Source organism: Glandiceps talaboti, chromosome 6 (genome assembly GCF_964340395.1).
Source record: "Glandiceps talaboti chromosome 6, keGlaTala1.1, whole genome shotgun sequence".
Taxonomy (NCBI): domain Eukaryota; kingdom Metazoa; phylum Hemichordata; class Enteropneusta; family Spengelidae; genus Glandiceps; species Glandiceps talaboti.
In genome coordinates this window covers 21,715,033-21,734,787 of record NC_135554.1, presented here as the reverse complement: position 1 = coordinate 21,734,787, position 19,755 = coordinate 21,715,033, and the positions used below count along the sequence as shown (strand labels likewise).

Sequence of the window (19,755 nt, the reverse complement as noted above, 5' to 3'; positions counted from 1 at the left end):
CATAATAGCATTTACATAATCATGATAAATTGGGATTGAACATATCCAGCATTGCACACATTTGACTGGAATGGAACAGAGTTCATTTCCAGACTTCCACTGCTGCATATTTCATGCTAAAGATATAATTTTACATTCATGTGTGTCATAGAAATGACGTAATGATAGTCTTAATTAGAAATAGCGGACGAGTATAAAACGGGTGAATAACAATAGAATTTAGTACAGTATCAAATTGACGGTGACGGTCAAAAACACCCCTAACAGGTTAGTGTCATATCGATGATAAAGATCTGGGTGATAAGGCTGTTATATCAATAATGTTTCATCTGATACTGGCATGATGCGATGCCATATAGAACAACTGTTATGTCTTCTAAGCAAGAACCTTCACCCAATACGATCAACTTATGATTGTTGTGCACTGCCCGAAGAATTTCACTGACGGGATGTACACTTGCACTTCTTGAATAAAGTTAACACGGACAGATATAGTCCTTGCAAGGAGCAAAGAATAACGAAAAAGTAAGAAAACGTCCCGTCTTCAACAAACACTTCAACGACACCTACAATCCAGATCAAACCCAAATAAAGGGACATTCCAACAGCAGTGCAGACATTGCCCTTTATCCAGGCAACATTACCAGTACTACGTGTGGTAATGATGCTATTCGTAGAGTTGAAAGGTATAAGTATGGATAGTTCTGACGTTACACTCTAGCACTCACACTCTCATACTCTCGTACGGGATCGTTCAGGTCCAAGTCGGGAATTAGTCACGACTGAAAAGAGATTTCGGCTTGCCAGAATCACCTACCCGAGTGCTTCTGGATGTTTAATTCTCACTTTAAGTATACTTCCAATACAATGGAATTTACACAACAACTAAATATAGAAAATCACGCCATAAGATCACGCCATAATAAAAGTTATTACATACTTTTCTCTAACCAATCATGTGAATTTCAGTTACATCATGTTTGCCCAGATTCGTCATCGCCAGTCTATATCTGACCTATGGCCTACAATGCCGAAAAGTAGAATTTATTCCCATAATTCCGAAATACGATATTTTGGATCGTAACACCACCCCCCCCCCCCCCCCGTTTTTCTAAAGGAGCGATCCGCGACGTGAGAACTGGAGAAACATGATGAATGGCACAGCCAAAACTTTCTTGTACATTAGTTTTTGCGTTTTTGTTTATATAATAACTAAGTAACACCGTTGCATAGATACATAATGTAATTGGTAATCAGGTAAAATCGTCTTAAGTTATGTTACATATAGAGTATATAAGTATATATGCGATAAGTACATGTATACATAGAATAAATTACAATGTAAACCAATTATGAAATCAAATAAGTGATCAAAATAGCATAGTTAACGTTGATATATATCTTGAATAAACACACAAGTAAATATAGTACTTGATGTAGTCCAATCTAAACATTGATTACGGAATATAGTAATTGACAGTAGTGATCATTGCTGTAAACATATGAAAAATAAATCTCAAGAACACAAAAAATGTCACGAACACAAAAATCCTAAAAGACGACAGCATAAGTCGTGAAACATGTTAAAAGTCGAAATGTTCGCCTCAAAATCATTCATTCAATACCCGTCATATAAAAGTAAATACACATCAGATTAAAATAATTGTAAATTAGAAATGCAACTGAATGTTCTACAATTTTACAAAACTATAATAGAATATAGCATTCCTGCAATTAGAATGCAAGGCAAGTCCGTAGTCAAAATCCGTAGTCAATATGCAAAACTAAATCCAAAAGTAAATGTCAGCGAAGCAAGTCCTAAAATAGTGACCATGAGGCATTATCTCTTACAAGGGAGGTAGTAATGCTAGCAGGGCGAATAAGAGGAGTTTCAGGAATGTCTGCATGAACATCGGCTACCACTACGCTGCGACTTGTATGCATAGCAGGCAAACTATCTTCACTGCGTGGTATTAAATGCAAGCTACCCGGACCATCGCTGAGAAATAGAATGTATTTCGTGCAACTCTAGAATGTATTAAATGCATCTAATGTACCTCAACCATCTCCCGTGTATTAAATATATTAAATGTATTTCGTGCAGAATAGAATGTAAAAATGCATTAAATGTAAAATAGTAAAGTACTGGCCATAGCTCTATATCAGTCCCTACTTCGACAGTCTGCAAGCAGATTTAGATTGTATAAGCTATAGTCTAGTTCCCATCGTTACGAGTTATACCTTCCCTTAGACCACAGTTGGCACCCAGACTACAGCTGGCACCCAGCCTATATAAGCTAAGGCACTTTGTATATTAAGGTAGAATGTGCCCTCTGAAAATAAAAGTTCTTCACATGTTTCCAACTATGAACGCTTGTTCCACACTTTGGGGCTCAAAACAATGTTTTATTTTCACATACAGTTACCATAGTAGTCGGTGGCTATATTGGATTGTATTATTCTAAAATGACTAGATTTAGATATCTCTATTTCAAATATGTTCACGGTGACCCCAAATGTTTTCATTTACTTCAACTTAGAATAGGATGGCATGTTCATAAACATTGTAGCAGCAAAAGGTTAAGTATTTTCGAGGCGCATTCTAAGTTTCATTATTTTAACCATGGCAACAAAGACCAAACAATCATTCGACCTAAGGTCAAAGGATACAAGTCAAACTAATACATTATGATTTTTTAGTCGAGATCATTCAATCATCATCATAATAATAATGAATATTATGTAAAACATCTGCCTATCATGAGCATTATACAATTAATGGGCCCACTTCTTCTACACCCATGACATCATCTTCAGATTCTCCACTTCTATCTTTTATCTTCAGAGGCCTTCAGATGGGAAGACTTCGTTTGATGCTAATTTGGTTATAAATCAATCGTGTATCTTCTCAAGTTTCATGTGAACAACAGGAAGGTACCAGTATGGCCTCTTATCTTTATCACGTGGTGCAAGGGATTCGAATGTCTGATACACGTCATCTATAAACTCTTCGTGTAATGAAGTAGGGATGACATCAAGATGGCCAAGAATAGGTTTAAGATAGGCTAGGAATTAATTTTTAAAAAAATTCATTTTAGTAAAATTAGTACATAAATAAACTACGTGAAGAACATGAAAACATACAGAAATCATAACATTGCATTGTATGGAATATATGTACATGTTATATAATAGCACATCTCTTTGTCGATTCTTCCAAAGTGATTTACATATTTCAAATACGAGATGCCATCGTACATGTAATGATCTATAACTGAAAATTAGTAACGGTAGTGGTACAAAATACTACGTCATTAACTGCAATATCATCCCGATCAACATCAACAGCAGAAGCCGTTTTAAAATAGAACTCAAAAGCCATCTCCAATCAGCATACTAACAATACATGACATACTCATTAGCCATATTCACATTATGTAAATACTGATTCTCATGTTACTTTTTCACTTGTTGCATATCTACAATTCGGTCTAGTTTTTGCTTTTTGTCTTTTTTCATTTGTTCTATTTCTAATATATATATATATATATATATATATATATATATATATATATATATATATATATATATATATATATATATGAGTGTGTGTGTGAGTGTGTGTGTGTGTGCATATACTATATAATGTGTGTATATATATGTGTGTCTGTGCGTGTATATATATATATATATATATATATATATATATATATATATATATATATATATATATATATATATATATATATATATATATATATATATATATATATATATATAAGCTCAAATTGACCAACTTGCCCAGAATTTAGTAATGTTTAAGATTGTAATAGGGGCAGACTCCATCCACTAGTTGCAAGAAAACTAATTTCCGTCTCCCTTTCCCACAATATATAGTTAATGTGTTTCAGTGTTACTGTAAATTTATCTTTGATATATCTCTTGGAATTAATATGTATAATGGATTAGCTATGATCACTTTTCAGTGATGTGGATACTATAGAAATGATCCCTAAAAGTATTTTGTATATATATATATTTAATCTTATATTTATTTTCATTTTGTACAGGGGCCGGTGGCATAATGTACTGGATAAACTACTGCAACTACAATGGATTATAATATTTTATAACTTTTAAAACGGTTGAGTGAAGTACCTTTATGCTTCTCTTCAGAATCAAAGGCAATAGTCAGCTCTTCAACATAGCTTGTATGTATTTGGTATCCTATTGTAGATACCATTTCATTCAGATCGTCCAATGTACCAGTGAATGGGTTGCGATTATGCTTGAAATTCTAGAGAAAGACATAAATAAATGTTTTCCTTCTTTATCAATATCAGCTGTACCTCTTTTGCAAAGTATGAATTGCAAGATGGGCGAAATCACCATGCAGAGGTGAATAAGTCTGCATTAGAGAGAGAGAGAGAGAGAGAGAGAGAGAGAGAGAGAGAGAGAGAGAGAGAGAGAGAGAGAGAGAGAGAGAGAGAGAGAGAGAGAGAGAGAGAGAGAGAGAGAGAGAGAGAGAGAGGGAGAGGACGACGGACGGGCGGACAGACAGACAGACAGACAGACAGACAGACAGACAGACAGACAGACAGACAGACAAAATTTCCACTCAAAACTATTTTGTTTCATTATGAACCACTTACCTGTAAATATTTTGTCCATTTTGAGAGTTGTTCACAGTAATCCAGTGCAACATCAAGAGTATTTTTGACTTGTGCAATCGCAAAATAACACACAAAAATACCTTTCTCTTTAAGAGTACGATGAACGTTTCTGAAAACTTTCTCTTTCTCCTTATCCTGTAACCAATGAAGTACACCAAATGACAACACTTTAGTAAAGGTATTCTGATACTCTGGGTAAGTTTCACAGAGTACAGTGGCATCACCTACGACGTATGTAGTTTTACCTGTGATGGAGTTGTTCAACCGTGCTATTTGGATAGCCGCAGCAGACACATCAATACCTAGTAAATGTAAAAAGGACAAACATACTATTTTTTTTAATTTGGAAGAAACATAGACTATGCATGCATGGCCCGGTCGGCCTGAGGTAGAGCAAATGACCAGTACACTAATTTAGGTCAATTGGTACATGACTGATTAGTCTTAATAAACGCATGCATTGAGCTTTGTTTCGTGCCAGCTAATAAAAAAGTGGGAAGGTTGGATTGGAACCTACATATTGAGATGCCATTTTGGTGCTGTGTAACTTATAAAGTCCAACATACAGATCACAAAAGAAACAAAGGAATCTTACCAACCACACTTTGTACATTCTCTCGGGCTGCTACCATATAGGTAAACTCGCCTGTTCCGCATCCAATGTCTAAAATGGTGTCTCCGTCCTTCCAGTGTTCTTCCAAAAGAAGCAGAGTTTTCGATCCAACATTCTGCTGTAATTGCCTGTTCTTTGAGTAGTGTTTCCAACTAACGTCGTTCATGTTGGTTAATGGTAGTGCCTTGACCTCGAGACTCATAAAAGTTTTCATATTCAGATTGAACGTAAAGGTCAAATTTTGAAAGTGAATATGGATGTGATTCAGATGTGTTCAGGTGTTTACCTAACATGTCTGAAGCTCGCCGATAATACCTTCATAAAGAATTTTTATTCGAAATGTCGGATTTTACATCTATTTATACGGACTGACTTACAAAGTTTCATATGCATTTCTATGAATATGATGGTGGCTGCACACTCGTCTTATCATCACTACAGTCTGGACATTCGATCTTATTTGCATACGGTCAGAGTTGAATCATGTCAAATGTCAGAGTTGAATCATGTCAAATGGCGTGCTAATTCGTGTGTTCCTTCGAGATGCTATCTCCATAACAATGCAGTGTATTTTTTTTTTGCATTTTTTGTTTTGTATTGTATTGTGTTTACTATACCATGCTTTCTACAGCATGTTGTTAAGTAATAAAATAAAATAAAGTTAGATCTGTCTGTATTAGTTACGGTGTAGGTCCTGGGTAAGGAATAACACACCGGGGAGAGTATTTAGTCAGAATGGTTTTTGACATTGACTGCCATTTTAAAGGCGTCACAAGATTTAGGGCACACGGTACTATTGTCCAGATGGTTCCAGTCTACTAGTGTTTTTACAAAGAATGACTGTTTGTATTGAGCAGTTTTACAATTGTCAATTTCAAAGCACTTTGAGTGGTTAGTAACTCTTTGTTCAACAATGTTAGATGAGATACAGTCCGCAAATTTCCTAGCTTTTATAGATTTTTTGGGTCTTACGAGTTTAAGATAGTCCGCTGGTTGAATTGCTGGTACTAGGCCCTCAACCACCCTGTATAGAAAAATTAGCCTGTTTGCTGTGCGTCTATTCTGGAGTGATGTAAGTTCGAGGCTTTCTACCATTTTGGTGACACACCCCTCGTCCCTACTCCTGTAGTTCCTTGTGATGAAACGTGCTGCTCTGTGCTGTACCTGTTCGAGTCGGTCAATGCTTTTATGTAAGTAAGGGTCCCAAACCACTGAACCATATTCTAGCATGGATCTTACTAGTGAGATGTAAGCTGTTTTCTTACATGACTGTGTACAATGACGAAGGTTTCTTCTCAGAAACCCCAATGTCGAGTTTGCTTTCTTTGTGATATTTGCAATATGTGGAGTCTATTTCATGTCCTCTGACAAAGTGAGACCAAGGTAAGGATTTTGTGTGACCTGCTGCAATATGTAGTTACTCAGTGTATAGAAATGAGAAGATTTATTTCGAAGAGACATGATGTAGCACTTTTTGGCATTAAAACACATCCCCAAGTGGTGGCCCATATTTCCAGTTGTTCTAAGTCTCTTTGCAGAGTGAAGTGATCCTGATAGGTCTTGATCTGTCTATACAATAGGCAGTCGTCGGCAAAGAGTCTAACATTTGATTTGACACACTCAGGTAAGTCATTTATGTGGTACAAGAATAGTGTGTAAACGAGGGGTGACCCTAAAACGAATGACAACCTGAATGACGGAAAACGAATGACAGCATTTCTAGGTGGTAAACAGTGGAATGACACCCTTTTCTACATTCAGTTAGTTGAATGACACCCTCTGCACTGTAAAACCAGTGGAATGACAGCCGCCACTCTATAAAATAAGTGGAATGACAGCATTTTTAATGCTTTGGAACTGGAATGACAGCATTTCTAGGTGGTAAACAGTGGAATGACACCCTTTTCTACAATCAGTTAGTTGAATGACACACTCTGCACTGTAGAACCAGTGGAATGACAGCCGCCACTCTATAAAATAAGTGGAATGACAGCATTTTCAATGCTTTAGAACTGGAATGACAGCATTTCTAGGTGGTAAACAGTGGAATGACACCTTTTCTAAAATCAGTTAGTTGAATGACACACTCTGCACTGTAAAACCAGTGGAATGACAGCCGCCACTCTATAAAATAAGTGGAATGACAGCATTTTTAATGCTTTGGAACTGGAATGACAGCATTTCTAGGTGGTAAACAGTGGAATGACACCCTTTTCTACATTCAGTTAGTTGAATGACACACTCTGCACTGTAAAACCAGTGGAATGACAGCTGCCACTTTATAGCAGTGTAGAGTGTGTCATTAAACTAATTGATTGTAGAAAAGGGTGTCATTCCACTGTTTACCACCTAGAAATGTTGTCATTCCAGTTCTAAAGCATTGAAAATGCTGTCATTCCACTTATTTTATAGAGTGGCGGCTGTCATTCCAGTAATGGTTGTGTTTTTACATATGTTGACCCCGAGACTGGCAAGTCTGACCCTGGTGGATTAAAATTACAAACACGAACATCACAAACGATGTAGCACAAGTCTGCATTTCAGCGTGAAACTAAGGTTCAAATGTCTACATTCTGTCAGGAATAGGATCAAAAGCTTCGGAAAAAATATGAAAATCGGCAACCTGGAAACCATGTTTTCAAAAAATACTCGAATTTTTTTTAATCAATATTTAATACGAATGTATAATGTGCCTTAGCTTCCCCCAGAGTCTGAGCTCAAGGCGCTCATAATGATATACTACTGGCACGGATCAATGACAGTACAAGGACCCTTTATATTTCCTCAACTACATGGGTCAGCATACAATCCATTGCAGCTTTTTAATATTACAGCGCATATGATCAAAGCATTCACATTGCAACTTCTATCCTACCAGGTCCCCAATTATACAGCTGGGTTGACTGAGGCACAATTAATCATTGTTAAAATCTTGCCCAAAGACTTCAGCCATTCAGAAACAAACGGCAGTGACGGGGCTCAAACCTGCAACGTGCAGATTCCAAGCCGGCCATTGCACTCTAACCATTCACCCATCAACTGCACGATCTGACTCCAATTAGTCCTGCTTCAGTGCACTGGCAGACGGTGCACGCGTTTCGCTCAACAAGGAAGGGACGATTTACTCCGTACGCAAACAGGACTAGATTCCAATTGGCAACTTTGAAACTATGTTGGCCAAAATATTGGGTCACAGGTCGTATATGTGTTCAAAGAGGGAGTCCAACCTCTACATAATACTTTAATAATAAAGGGGTGCCAAAACCGCAGCTTTGGAAAAACAAAAGAATTGTCGTCATATGGTACGAGGGCGACATTTACCAACTTTGCATCTTTTTGATCTCCATTTTGAACGCTTTTTTTAAAATAGAAATGAAAAACTCTAGTAAAACCTTAACAATACAGGGATCGATATTTTATATCAGAAAGTCACCTTGAAAAGAATTTTATTTGTTTTTTTCGCATTTGAGGTTTAAGGCGCCACCACACGTCATCGATAAGAGACCTCAATGTTGATGACGTAAGGCACATATAGGCTGCCATTTTGAGATTCCCAATCAGTCTATCACTCAGGCAATACATTCACACCTCCGAAGTTTCTTTCGCTCTTTAGTTCTCTGGAATGTAATGGTTTTCTGTCAGTGAAAGGCTTTGACGTTTCAAGACCTCGATTTACAAGGTATAGTACTGTGCTAGAATAACAGCCCTTTAAAAGAAACAGAAAATGTCAACGTACGTACGGTAGTGACAAGTGTTGTACGCCAGACAGCTTGTTTATGTTGACATGGTAATATGAATGGTCATCCGTGCTCGGGGGTAATGAACAAGCGGTAAGTTTCCGATGGAAACATTTAGACCCATTGGAACTTGTTGGGAAATAATGGAATATGATTAAATTCAGTACAACTGTACATATCATTACGTGTAACGACTAACGTTGCCGTACGTTAAAGTAGTGACTCAGTCATATTAAATACGGATTCGGGTGTGCATCTTTTGAAGTTTCCATGGAAAGCGACACTGAGAGTGGCTAGCACTTCATGCAAAATCGAAACATACCAGGAAACATAGATCAACAAACTGTCATCTGTCAGCAGAATGATCCCTGACACACCCCAGTTTTGTTTATCTAATCTTAGTCTTGTCTTCACACAGCAGCTCAGGACCATCGCTGATTAAATTGATCAAGTCAAGAAGAACCTTGCATGCGGCTAATTCCACTATGTGATGAGATTTTCATAATAATGTGCCCATAAAGATATCTAGTAGATGACGTCATGACCTACCTATAGATTAAGAGGAAATAATTTTAGAATGTGAATCGGCAAAACAAGAATGCCCCCATTGTGAAAATATAGGATTATTATTATTTAAGACTTGTCAAATGGTAATGACAGAACCACCTCCCTATAATCTTGAGGCCTATGAACCTCCTCCATCGCTATGGAAATTAGTCGAAGAAAATGTCGTCAGGGAGGAAAGAGAAGAAATCCGGGAAATTCTTGGAGAATCTTTGGTGGAACAAAGCTTAGAACTCCATACGGAGGTGAGTTGGGATACTGTAATAATGTTTAGTTTAGTCTTTTTTCTGAATGAGTTGACATAGAAGGATAGTTTAAGCCACCAACCCAAAATATTTTTTAAACATTTGGAACAAAAAGATAAATAATTCTTTGTCTTCATGACCTCCATGCACGTCTGTTTTCTTTCCCCAGCCTGTACATATTTCGTCAAACTATCACAGAAGGGTTATTTTGATCAACATTTTGTTTGGTTTTGGGTCAAAAAAATTTCAACAATTAAAAAGGCAAAGTAAAGTAACATAAAATCCCAACTGGCCTACCCTATTCTCTGAGGCCATATTATCGGAAACACATAATTATTTTTTTTTTCATCTTTGAATCTGAAGATGTAAGAGTCAATCCATGTTTTCATACGTAGTAACTACACTATTCTGTCTTTACAGTAAAATTTCAAAGAAAATGCATTTTACATGTAATAGTTGTGTTATTTTCTTGTATTTCTAGGTTGAAACTTTACTTGAAATATGGAGAGATTACAGAGATGAGACCAATGGTCTGATGCCACGAAGAAAACGATTACCAGAACCTCCAAAAGTCAGAGAAAACTTAGTTGGTCATATCAAACTATTAGTTGGTAGTTTAAAAGAAAAAGCCAAAGAAGAGGGAATGTAAGTAAAATAATATGTCCTGTACGTTTTAGGCAACCTATATCATTGACTTGCATTTGGCACAAATATGACACTCCATCAGATTTAGTCATGAATGTCCGCTTTGTGTCAAAACTTAAGTAGATAGTAAAATAATTATTTCATGTTAGGGACATGTAGGCTGGCTGCTAGACCTTCGGCCACTTCTGCTAACTGTAAAAGCAGCCATAGTGCCAAAGGTGCTGTTGAAGGTGTGCACAAAAAGAGGTACTGTAAATTACTTGGCTTTCGGCAAGCTTGCCTGAAATTCCAGTGCAGGTCCAAGGTCTTACTACAAATAGTACAAGACTAAGAGACATGCACAGAACAACTATTATTAAGGTATATTAGTTTTTAGATGAACAAACAAAGCGTGGAGTAGATTTGTACTCTAAAGTTTATCACCGTGTTTTGTGAAGGTTAGTTTATAATTCTGTCGTAGATAAATCTACCAGAGTTTCAAACACATTTGATCATTCTTCTTTCTTCGAAAATCATGCAGTGGATGTACAGAAGACAATTATAATATTAATATGTTAACTTCTCTCTGCTACATGTATTTGTTGTCAAATCTTTCTACTCACACTTTTACCAGATACAGCATTATTACCAAATTAGATGAAAAACCTTGAGATGCTTTAATCCTATTTGAATATGTGTAGAAGTAGATTGTAAGATAATGTCATGTTGTTCAGCCCAATAAGGCTTCTTGCTGATAGCATGCCACCATAGACTTAACACAAGTACTCAGAGAAGGGTCTATGGTGGCACAAATGTTGTATCTTACAGATTAGTATAGAAGAAAATTTTAACTTAAATTTATTTCAAAGAACTGTTTTATGATATCCCGATATTAAATATTTGTCAAAATTTGAGATACCAACTCTGAAGTCATTTCATTTTCAGCTTACTGCATTCCTTGGTTTTTAGTCCTAAAAGTCAGTGTTGCAATGCTTCTTCAAGATTATCAAAGAAAAATGTTTACATAGATGTTGATAGATTACTAGTATTGGTTTCCAAGTTTACTTCTTCTGTTGAAATGTATAGAAATCTAGATGAAGATTTTATGATGGATTATAGCAGCCATATCATTCAATGTTACAATATATAAAAGTAGTATTTCTTAGCCAAGACCTTTCACCTGCTTGATTTTGGCCATACCCTCACAACACTCACTTAGGCATTTGAATTCAATATTTTACTTCAATTAAATATTCATGATGGACAACATCAGCTCCAAAAAATATGGCATGGCTATTAAACTTAGGTAGATATAATAGCTCTGTCCTGGTAATCCTTTTTGGTAATCTCTTAAAAAATTTAGTGTAACTTTACCAGTCTCAGTGTTGAAGTAAACTTGGAAACAACTTGGAAACCAATTTATCAACATTTAGGTAAAAGTTTCCTTTTTGGTAATCTCTTAAAAAGAACTATAATATAGCTATCAGCTTAATCTATTTCATTTCTGATTCTCCCCCTAGGGATCCTGATGCTGTGTTCTCAAAAAGAAATAACGATGTTTTAGATTATGTAATGAGAGAAAAACTACGGAAAGGTATGTATAGCAAATGAGACAATCAAAGTTTTATAAAGTCGCAAAGAAGTAATTCAAAACTTGAATTTCTAATCAAATACTTTGTTTCATCATCAGGTTCTGAGAGTCAAAACAATGCAGCCAAGAGACCCTCCACAGCATCAAGTTCCAGAGATGGTAGAGAAACACCATTTCGAATGACGCCCTCTAGTGACGTTGATATGTAAGTTTCTTTTTCATTGATTTATGTCGTGTACCTGTATTTTATTTAACAGATGTTGTCTGATAATGCCATTTACTTTTCACCAAGACTGCAGACATGATGCCGAGGTACTTTTTGTAAAAATTTTCCTAAATAATTTTATTGACTTCATTAAAGTAATATATCGTTGTACTATCTTATTTTGTTACAGGCTGTCAGCAACATCTACACTCAGTGACCAAGTAGACTCAGTGAAAGGACATCTCAATATCCTTAAGATAGATGAAGTTGTACAGCAGCTGAGGTCAGTTTGTGTGTGTGTGTGTGTGTGTGTGTGTGTGTGTGTGTGTGTGTGTGTGTGTGTGTGTGTGTGTATGTGTGTGTGTGTATGTGTGTGTGTGTGACTGTTTACCTTAATGTCTTTAATTTTCACATTGTGTATGTATGTGTAAGTATATATGTATGTGTAAAGATATGTGTGTGTATGTATGTGTATGTATATTAGTATGTGTATGTGTGTATGTGTATGTGTATGTGTATGTGTGTGTATGTGTGTATATGTGTATGTATACATGCATATGTATATGTATACCACATCTGTCATGGATATACTAGATATTGACAACCTATACCTTTTAAGAACAAGGAAAAGTGTATGTGTATATGGTAGTATACATCCATGTGTTAAAGACCCAAGACCAAATGTACACACAGATCATTGACTCAAGGCTTCCCTAATTTAATGTTGCATTTTAAAGAAATCACAAGAACAATTGAAAATTTAATTTTACAGGCAAAATTTAGCAGATGAGATAGAAATGCTTTTACAAGATATTACATTCCTACAAGACTGTCTTGAAGATGAATCTAACTTCAGAGCTGAGTCTGTCCTATCACTAAATCAAATAGAACCTACAATACAAGGTAAGTCAATTCTGTCTGCTCATTGCAACTTGATGTACAGGCTACATGTGTGTGTTTAGTTTCTGCTGGTGTCAAATACTAATAAATGATTTTAATTTGGGGGAGAGAAACAGTTGGTCCAGAACAAAAGAATGAACTAGTCTGTAAGAAACGGCATTTATGTCATGCTATCAGCATCCACTCATGTTTGGGTCTGTACCCACCCCACCTTGAACTTGTAATTAGAAGTTTAAACAGAGATTATTGTGTACATTAAAATCAAACAGGCAGAATAGTTTCTGCCTCTGGTGATAAAAATGGTTGTTATGGTGATACTTGTCAATTGTTTGTCATTACTTGATAAAGTACTAGATGTGGCCTGGAAACATATGACACAAAATAAGGTGACTGGTCTTGAAAGGCTGACTGGTCATTTTGACACCATTTACAACATAACTATATTTGATTGGCTGCAACCAAATCTGGTTGCACTGTGCAGGATATTGGGCAGTTTAGGACAGTCGTGGTTATGGAGCCTGATAGGACTGAACAACATATCATATCTTACAGTCTAAAGAATGATCATGTGTAATTATCATGGCTCCACTGATAAGGTAAATCTAATGAAAGAACAGAGGACTGAATTATGCACCTTTAAAGTTGTAGATTTAACACAATTGAAATAACATTGATGATTTTCATTATCATAATTAAACACTATTTTGTTAACAGATTTAAAAGAAGAGAGGTCCAGATTAGAAAGAGAATGTCATAGTCCACTACCAGTCACTCCACCAGGTAAAAGAACAGTACTGCCACCAACAAGGTAAGCCAACATTTTGAAAATTACTTGTAGGCAAGTCAGAAAGAAATCATTTGACCTTATATAAATAATTTTAATGTTTTGAAGCTTTTTAATTTTTGTGCACTTACATGTTCATGAGATACTACTGTCATCTATAATATTAAAGGTCGCAACATTTTGAAACTTAAAGATGATGATTTCATAATTCTGGGGCTGATTTCCCTAAAATGTAAAGTATTGGGGAGGGGGATAGGGAGGGGGCATTGTGGATTCTAAAATTCTATATCACTGGAGTTTTTTAGAACAAAGTACTAACAATAGTTTACAACTGTTAAAGGGCAGCCATATGACTAATGGTTTTGGCATATATTGAATTTCTAAAAACTAGATCTGTGAAAAACAATAACCACTTTACAAGAAACAATGTCATAACAGTACTAATTTACCCACTCCTTTACATGGCTGTGTGAGCCTTATTTCAGAATAGCTAAAAGATATATTTCAGAGAAGCACATTATGTTGATTTTAAAACCTGACTCTTGATTATACAGGAAACTAGTGGCACCACAGAAACCTAGCAGTGCCAAGATGAAACCACAGCCATTGCCATCACAACCTAGAGGACCAAAGTCAAAGTCATCACCCATGAAAGCTAACCATGGCATTGTGGCGTCATCAAATCCTAAAATGACAACAACAAATATCGCCTTTCCTGACAAGAATGCTACAAAACTTACTAATGCAAGAAGTATATCAATGAAAACAACGGTAAGATAATTCATCTTGGTCAATTTAACGTCCTGTTTTTTGGAATAGATGGACATCGACTTTAGCTAAATTAAACATAAAGTGATACCCTGTATTTGACGATGGAATGATCCCACCAAAAGACGAAAAATTACTATTCTGGGGAACAGAAAATTACATGAAAGATGACGATCTGAAAATATGACTAATTTCAATTTACTATTATCACCATAGATACCGGTAAGACTTCACCACTAACAGATTGACCTAATGTAACTTGTGTATTTCTTTAATATTTCAAATGTTCTTTCATATTTCGCAGGAGAGAACCCTTATCAGACCAAATCCTCACATTGTGTCACCTGGAGCAGCCAACTCAGGGAGGTTCCAAGACTCATCTTCACCTCCTCTGTATCCATCACCTCCATCATCTGCTAAGGTAAAACCAGAAAGACCAAGCTCAGCTCAGAGGTTTAGAAAAATGGTGTTAAATCACAGACAAGAGTCATCATAGCAGGAGATATTGTATTGCCAATGTTTCACTTGTGTCAAATGTTCGTCTGTGATACGCTTTGTTCTGCATGTGTTATTTACCTCGGTTGGTACATCATTTCCGTAGTTAGTACTTATAAACTGAGTACATATCATAATATCCATAACATCAAAACTTACATCGAAGCTGATGTACACCAAAAACCAAAGCCCACTTGTTTGGAGATTCAAATCTGTTATCAGTATCTAGGTATAACTATCATTCAGTTTCACCACATCGCGCGGCGACAAAATATTGTCAGAATTCCTCATCTTTTTAAAGCAAATGTGGGGTCTTGTGTGTCTTGACTTTATAGGTATGCAGCCATCTTTGTATCATCAGTGCTACAAAAAACTTTGGCCATGTTTACATAGCATGAAAAGTCTCATAATACCTATTGTGGGTACCTCACATAGGAGTCAGGACAGTTTCATGTCCATGTAAATGTGGACATGTCCCAAGCCTTCCTGAAATCCTCCTGACTTTGATATCAACATGAAGTCTCTTTAAACCATCCTGACTTAGGACAGCTAAAGAAGGTCTCCTGCAATTATCCTATACATGTCGTGAATGTGTTCTGTCAGTTAGTGCTTGTAACCCAGAGATTTGGCTATCTGGGATAACAGTAACGATCACCAGAATGTGTAGGGTCTGAGCCAGAACAGCCAAGGTTTCAGGTCGTGTTAGCACAGAAATCTGTTGTGAATCTGAAATTACCCACAAAAGCTGTACTAAATCTGTCTGTAAAGCTATGATCTAATTACTTCTCCATTTTGACATATATTTGGAGTGAGGGTGGAGCTAATGGTAAACATAATTCACATATTAGACATGTGTTGAGCAAAGCTGAACTTTTGATGGAATCATGCTGTAATGAACATCCATTGAAAATAATAACCAATTACAAAATGACTTTCAATATGAGATGGATATCATCATTACATCTTATTATAAATGGTTCTTCAACTATTATGCACAGCATGGTTTTTATAGCGCAAGGCTAGGCTCAGATAGCTAAGTCTCCCAGGTTTTGGTGCATGTGACATGTAACACTTGTCATCATATGTGTAAACACAAAGCCCTCCTACCTGAAGTAGGAATGCCAGAGGTAAAACAACTATAAGTACACATCGCTAGAATAAAAGTATGAATCACATATGAAACATCAATGATGGTAACAACATTGATAGAATATTCGTTGCTACTTTGGCAAGGTTTAGTTGTATAATCCGTGCCATTAGTGTGAAAGGTCCGGTCATTGGGCCACTTATGTATCCACTTGTTGCAACAACTGGTAAGCATATCACATAGGCAGAAACAATGATTGGATCTTTCAAGCTACCATGTCATGTGGACTTTCAGTGTTTTTTCTAAGGGCAGTAAGTAGGTAAAATCTACTGCAGTTCCCATGTCATTTTACCGGGGTTCCCAGACAAATTTAACATAGACTCTGTGGGGAAACACTGTCATTTTTAAGATTTTTCCACATTTCTGTTACCAGGGTTCCCCAACCTTAGCAAAAACACTGACTTTGTATAATATTACATAAAATTTTATAATGATAATTGGTCAATACAAATATGATTACCTTATATATTGTATGAATATGGAAATTGCTTACCAGATTGCCAGTGTGTAAATTCGTTTTTATTTGTTTGAAATTTTGTGCAGATTAATATGATATGACAATGTGTGCTGTGATGTTTTAACCATGACATTGTGTACTGTTGTGGAGTGAAATGTTCTGTCCAGGGTTAACCATACTAGTACGTTCAAAGAGTGAGATGTTTTATTCATAGATATTCTTAGACTATAAGATCTGTTGTGTTGTTCCACCCTAATCAGTCTTCAGTCATATCTCTATATGACTGTACTAATTTACTCATCCGTGTCACTGAGATGAAAATATTTAGGCTCCACCTTGAACTAGTGATTAAAAGTTCAAACAAAGGTCATTATATAGATTAGAAATCAAAGACATAGAATGTTGGGTAACTCTGGTAATTACTACGAGTAACACTGAAGTAAAACACTTTCTCTATATGCTACACTCGTTTATAGCATGCATATCAAGTGTAAATGTATACTGTTTAAACTGGTTTATTTACAAGTGTAGCATGTGGACTTTCTAATGTGGTCAATTAGCAAATGAAAGAGTATACTTTTACACTTGATATGGATGCTATAAATGATTGTGGTACATACAGAAAACGCTTTACTTTGGTGTTATAGGTTGTAGAACGTTTGTTGTCATGATGATATTTGTCAGTTCATTTGTATTTAATAAGATACCAGACATTGGTGCCGGAAACTTGTATTTACTATTGATGCAGTGTAAGGGTGGATGGCCAGTGGAATCATAGACCCTACATGTGTAGGGTCTATGGTGGAATCAACTTAGATTGGTTGTGGTCATTTTAACACCTTTTACCACATAAATACATTTGATTGGCTGCAACCAGAACTGGTTGCAGAATGCTGGGAATTACCCTTTTCAGTACAGACATCAAGTGTTATCTGATAGGGTAGCACAGCACATCGTATCTCACAGACCAAGATATGCTGTCATGTACTTTACCATAGTGTACTGCTATGATGTCATATGTTCCGTCCATGGTAATGACAGTGAGGCATTGTGTGTATATACGGTTAATTTGTGTCATTTATTTGTGTACAGAGAAAAAAGTTTGGCAATATTTTTTACACCTTGCAGTTATACTGCCTTTGTAAAATAGGCTTGAATAAAATAACAATCAGAAATATAATTCTGAACTTGCATTACTAGATGTGTATTGGTATTATTTCCAGAAGTACTGCATGAGATACAACCATGGCAAATCAGCTATCGGCAAACAGACACAAAGTACAACTATTATTGGGATATGTTTTTTTGTGGTCGATTGGGTAGAGTGGCCAGCTTGGAATCTGCAGGTTTAACCCCACATCGCTGCTGTAAGCACTACCATAAAATCAAAAAGTGTGTGTGTGTGTGTTGGGGGAGGGGTTCAAAAATCTAAATTTCAGCCAGAAAATAAATATAATAAGGGTCAAATATCAACATTCTGCCTGAAAGTAGGAGTTAAATTCAACGACCTGGAATTATGTTTTAGAAAAATTTCATGATAATTTGGAAATCGGCAACCTGGAAACTACGCCCAAAATGTGGGATCAAAGGGCGTTCAAAGAGGGTCAAACTTCTACATAATGTGTGAAAAATCAAAAGTCTACACGAATCTGAAAAGGAAGGGGGGGGGGGTCAAAACCGTGATACATATGTGTACCAGTACGGGTGATGGCTTGTATTTTCTATTTTTAGTATAAACGAGGGATGTCAAACTTTGCACCAACTGTACAGTACCGCAGAATCACATTATATATTCATGTTAGAGATAAGAATGGGGTTAGACACCAGATTTGCATTTTTTTAATGAGTGGTCGCCAAATAATAGTATCTAGCTGTGACACCACTCTTCATTCACTGCATTCTGTATGATTATGTCACACATGTCCATCCTGATCAGGTCTAGCCGCTAGTAATCATAGATGTGGAAACTAAGAGTACATCATCTTTTACATTTTGGTTTTGTCATGCCTTCATTTTAAGTATGAATGTGTGTTACATAGAGTGTATCCAAAGCACAAATATTGCACATATATTTTTAGTATTAATACTTTGATTTCAACCATACTTCAATAGCATTAGGTAAATCACGTCTGTCGACATATGTTTTGAAGAAAGAAATTTAATTCATCTGACGTATTCGAATGTACTAACATCATAACCTGTTAATAAGGGCTTTCGGGCATTTATTTTATTGCAAACTCACCGGCGGACATATTAAAGGTTACAAAAACACAAATATTAAATTGATTCAAAGAAAAATAAAATACATGATAAAGGTCTAGTTATGATATCATTTTAAAAAAAAGTGATGACACCGTAGATGTTGGATTTGAGTCAACAAATAAATTAGATAAAACAGTAATGTCTGAATAAATCTGGTATTTGTTAGCGATCATTTTATAGGGTGTCTTGATGAAGAACTGTAATGCCATCGTTCAAGTTGTTGATATGCAAATTAATCCTAAAATTGGCTATACAATAACAATAACAATAACAAAGTAGCAGACAGCGGAAGTTGACGCTATCCTTGTGCGTCACTTCCGCTATGTCATGATCGCCGTTTACTCCGTACTAGTGAAAGTGTACGAAACCAACGCGTTTTGTTTAACTTTCATGTTCTCATATATTGAACACCGTAAATTCACAAGGTATCCTTCCTCTAAAATGTGACATTTGGTCAAAAATCTACTCAAAGAATTCTACAAAATCTGCTGAGCAGATGGTCTGATATTTGATAGAGATCGATGTTTCTAGGGACATGCAGATAACATGTAGACTCTCTAAAAATTACATCACTCTGACTACTTTAACCTGTACTAGCTAATAACTAGGGTAGCATTTTTCAGTCAGACAACCACCATATATTCACTAAAAAATTCAAAATACCAATATACATTGTATATGTCAATGAGC

General features: G+C 36.0%; 2 protein-coding genes across 3 annotated transcripts; one reads left to right on the top strand and one right to left on the bottom strand.

Moving 5' to 3' along the window:
* Positions 1 to 2,892: 2,892 nt before the first annotated feature.
* Positions 2,893 to 5,452, bottom strand: LOC144436968 (juvenile hormone acid O-methyltransferase-like). The gene is made up of 4 exons (XM_078125835.1): positions 5,269 to 5,452; positions 4,653 to 4,975; positions 4,159 to 4,297; positions 2,893 to 3,065 (listed from the first exon to the last, which is right to left on the bottom strand). Exons 1-4 carry the CDS (start codon positions 5,450 to 5,452, stop codon positions 2,893 to 2,895), a joined length of 819 nt encoding a protein of 272 aa, XP_077981961.1.
* Positions 5,453 to 8,829: 3,377 nt separating this feature from the next.
* On the top strand, positions 8,830 to 17,953 carry LOC144436202 (coiled-coil domain-containing protein 24-like). Of its 2 annotated transcripts, none has more exons than XM_078124926.1 (10): positions 8,830 to 8,965; positions 9,445 to 9,832; positions 10,314 to 10,477; positions 11,977 to 12,050; positions 12,147 to 12,252; positions 12,443 to 12,535; positions 13,025 to 13,155; positions 13,867 to 13,960; positions 14,491 to 14,707; positions 15,009 to 17,953. In XM_078124926.1, exons 2-10 carry the CDS (start codon positions 9,671 to 9,673, stop codon positions 15,198 to 15,200), a joined length of 1,233 nt encoding a protein of 410 aa, XP_077981052.1. In that variant the 5' UTR covers positions 8,830 to 8,965; positions 9,445 to 9,670; the 3' UTR covers positions 15,201 to 17,953. The 2 variants fall into 2 exon arrangements, with proteins under 2 accessions (XP_077981052.1, XP_077981053.1); XM_078124927.1 differs by having other exon boundaries at positions 8,841 to 8,965; positions 9,442 to 9,832.
* Positions 17,954 to 19,755: the final 1,802 nt, after the last annotated feature.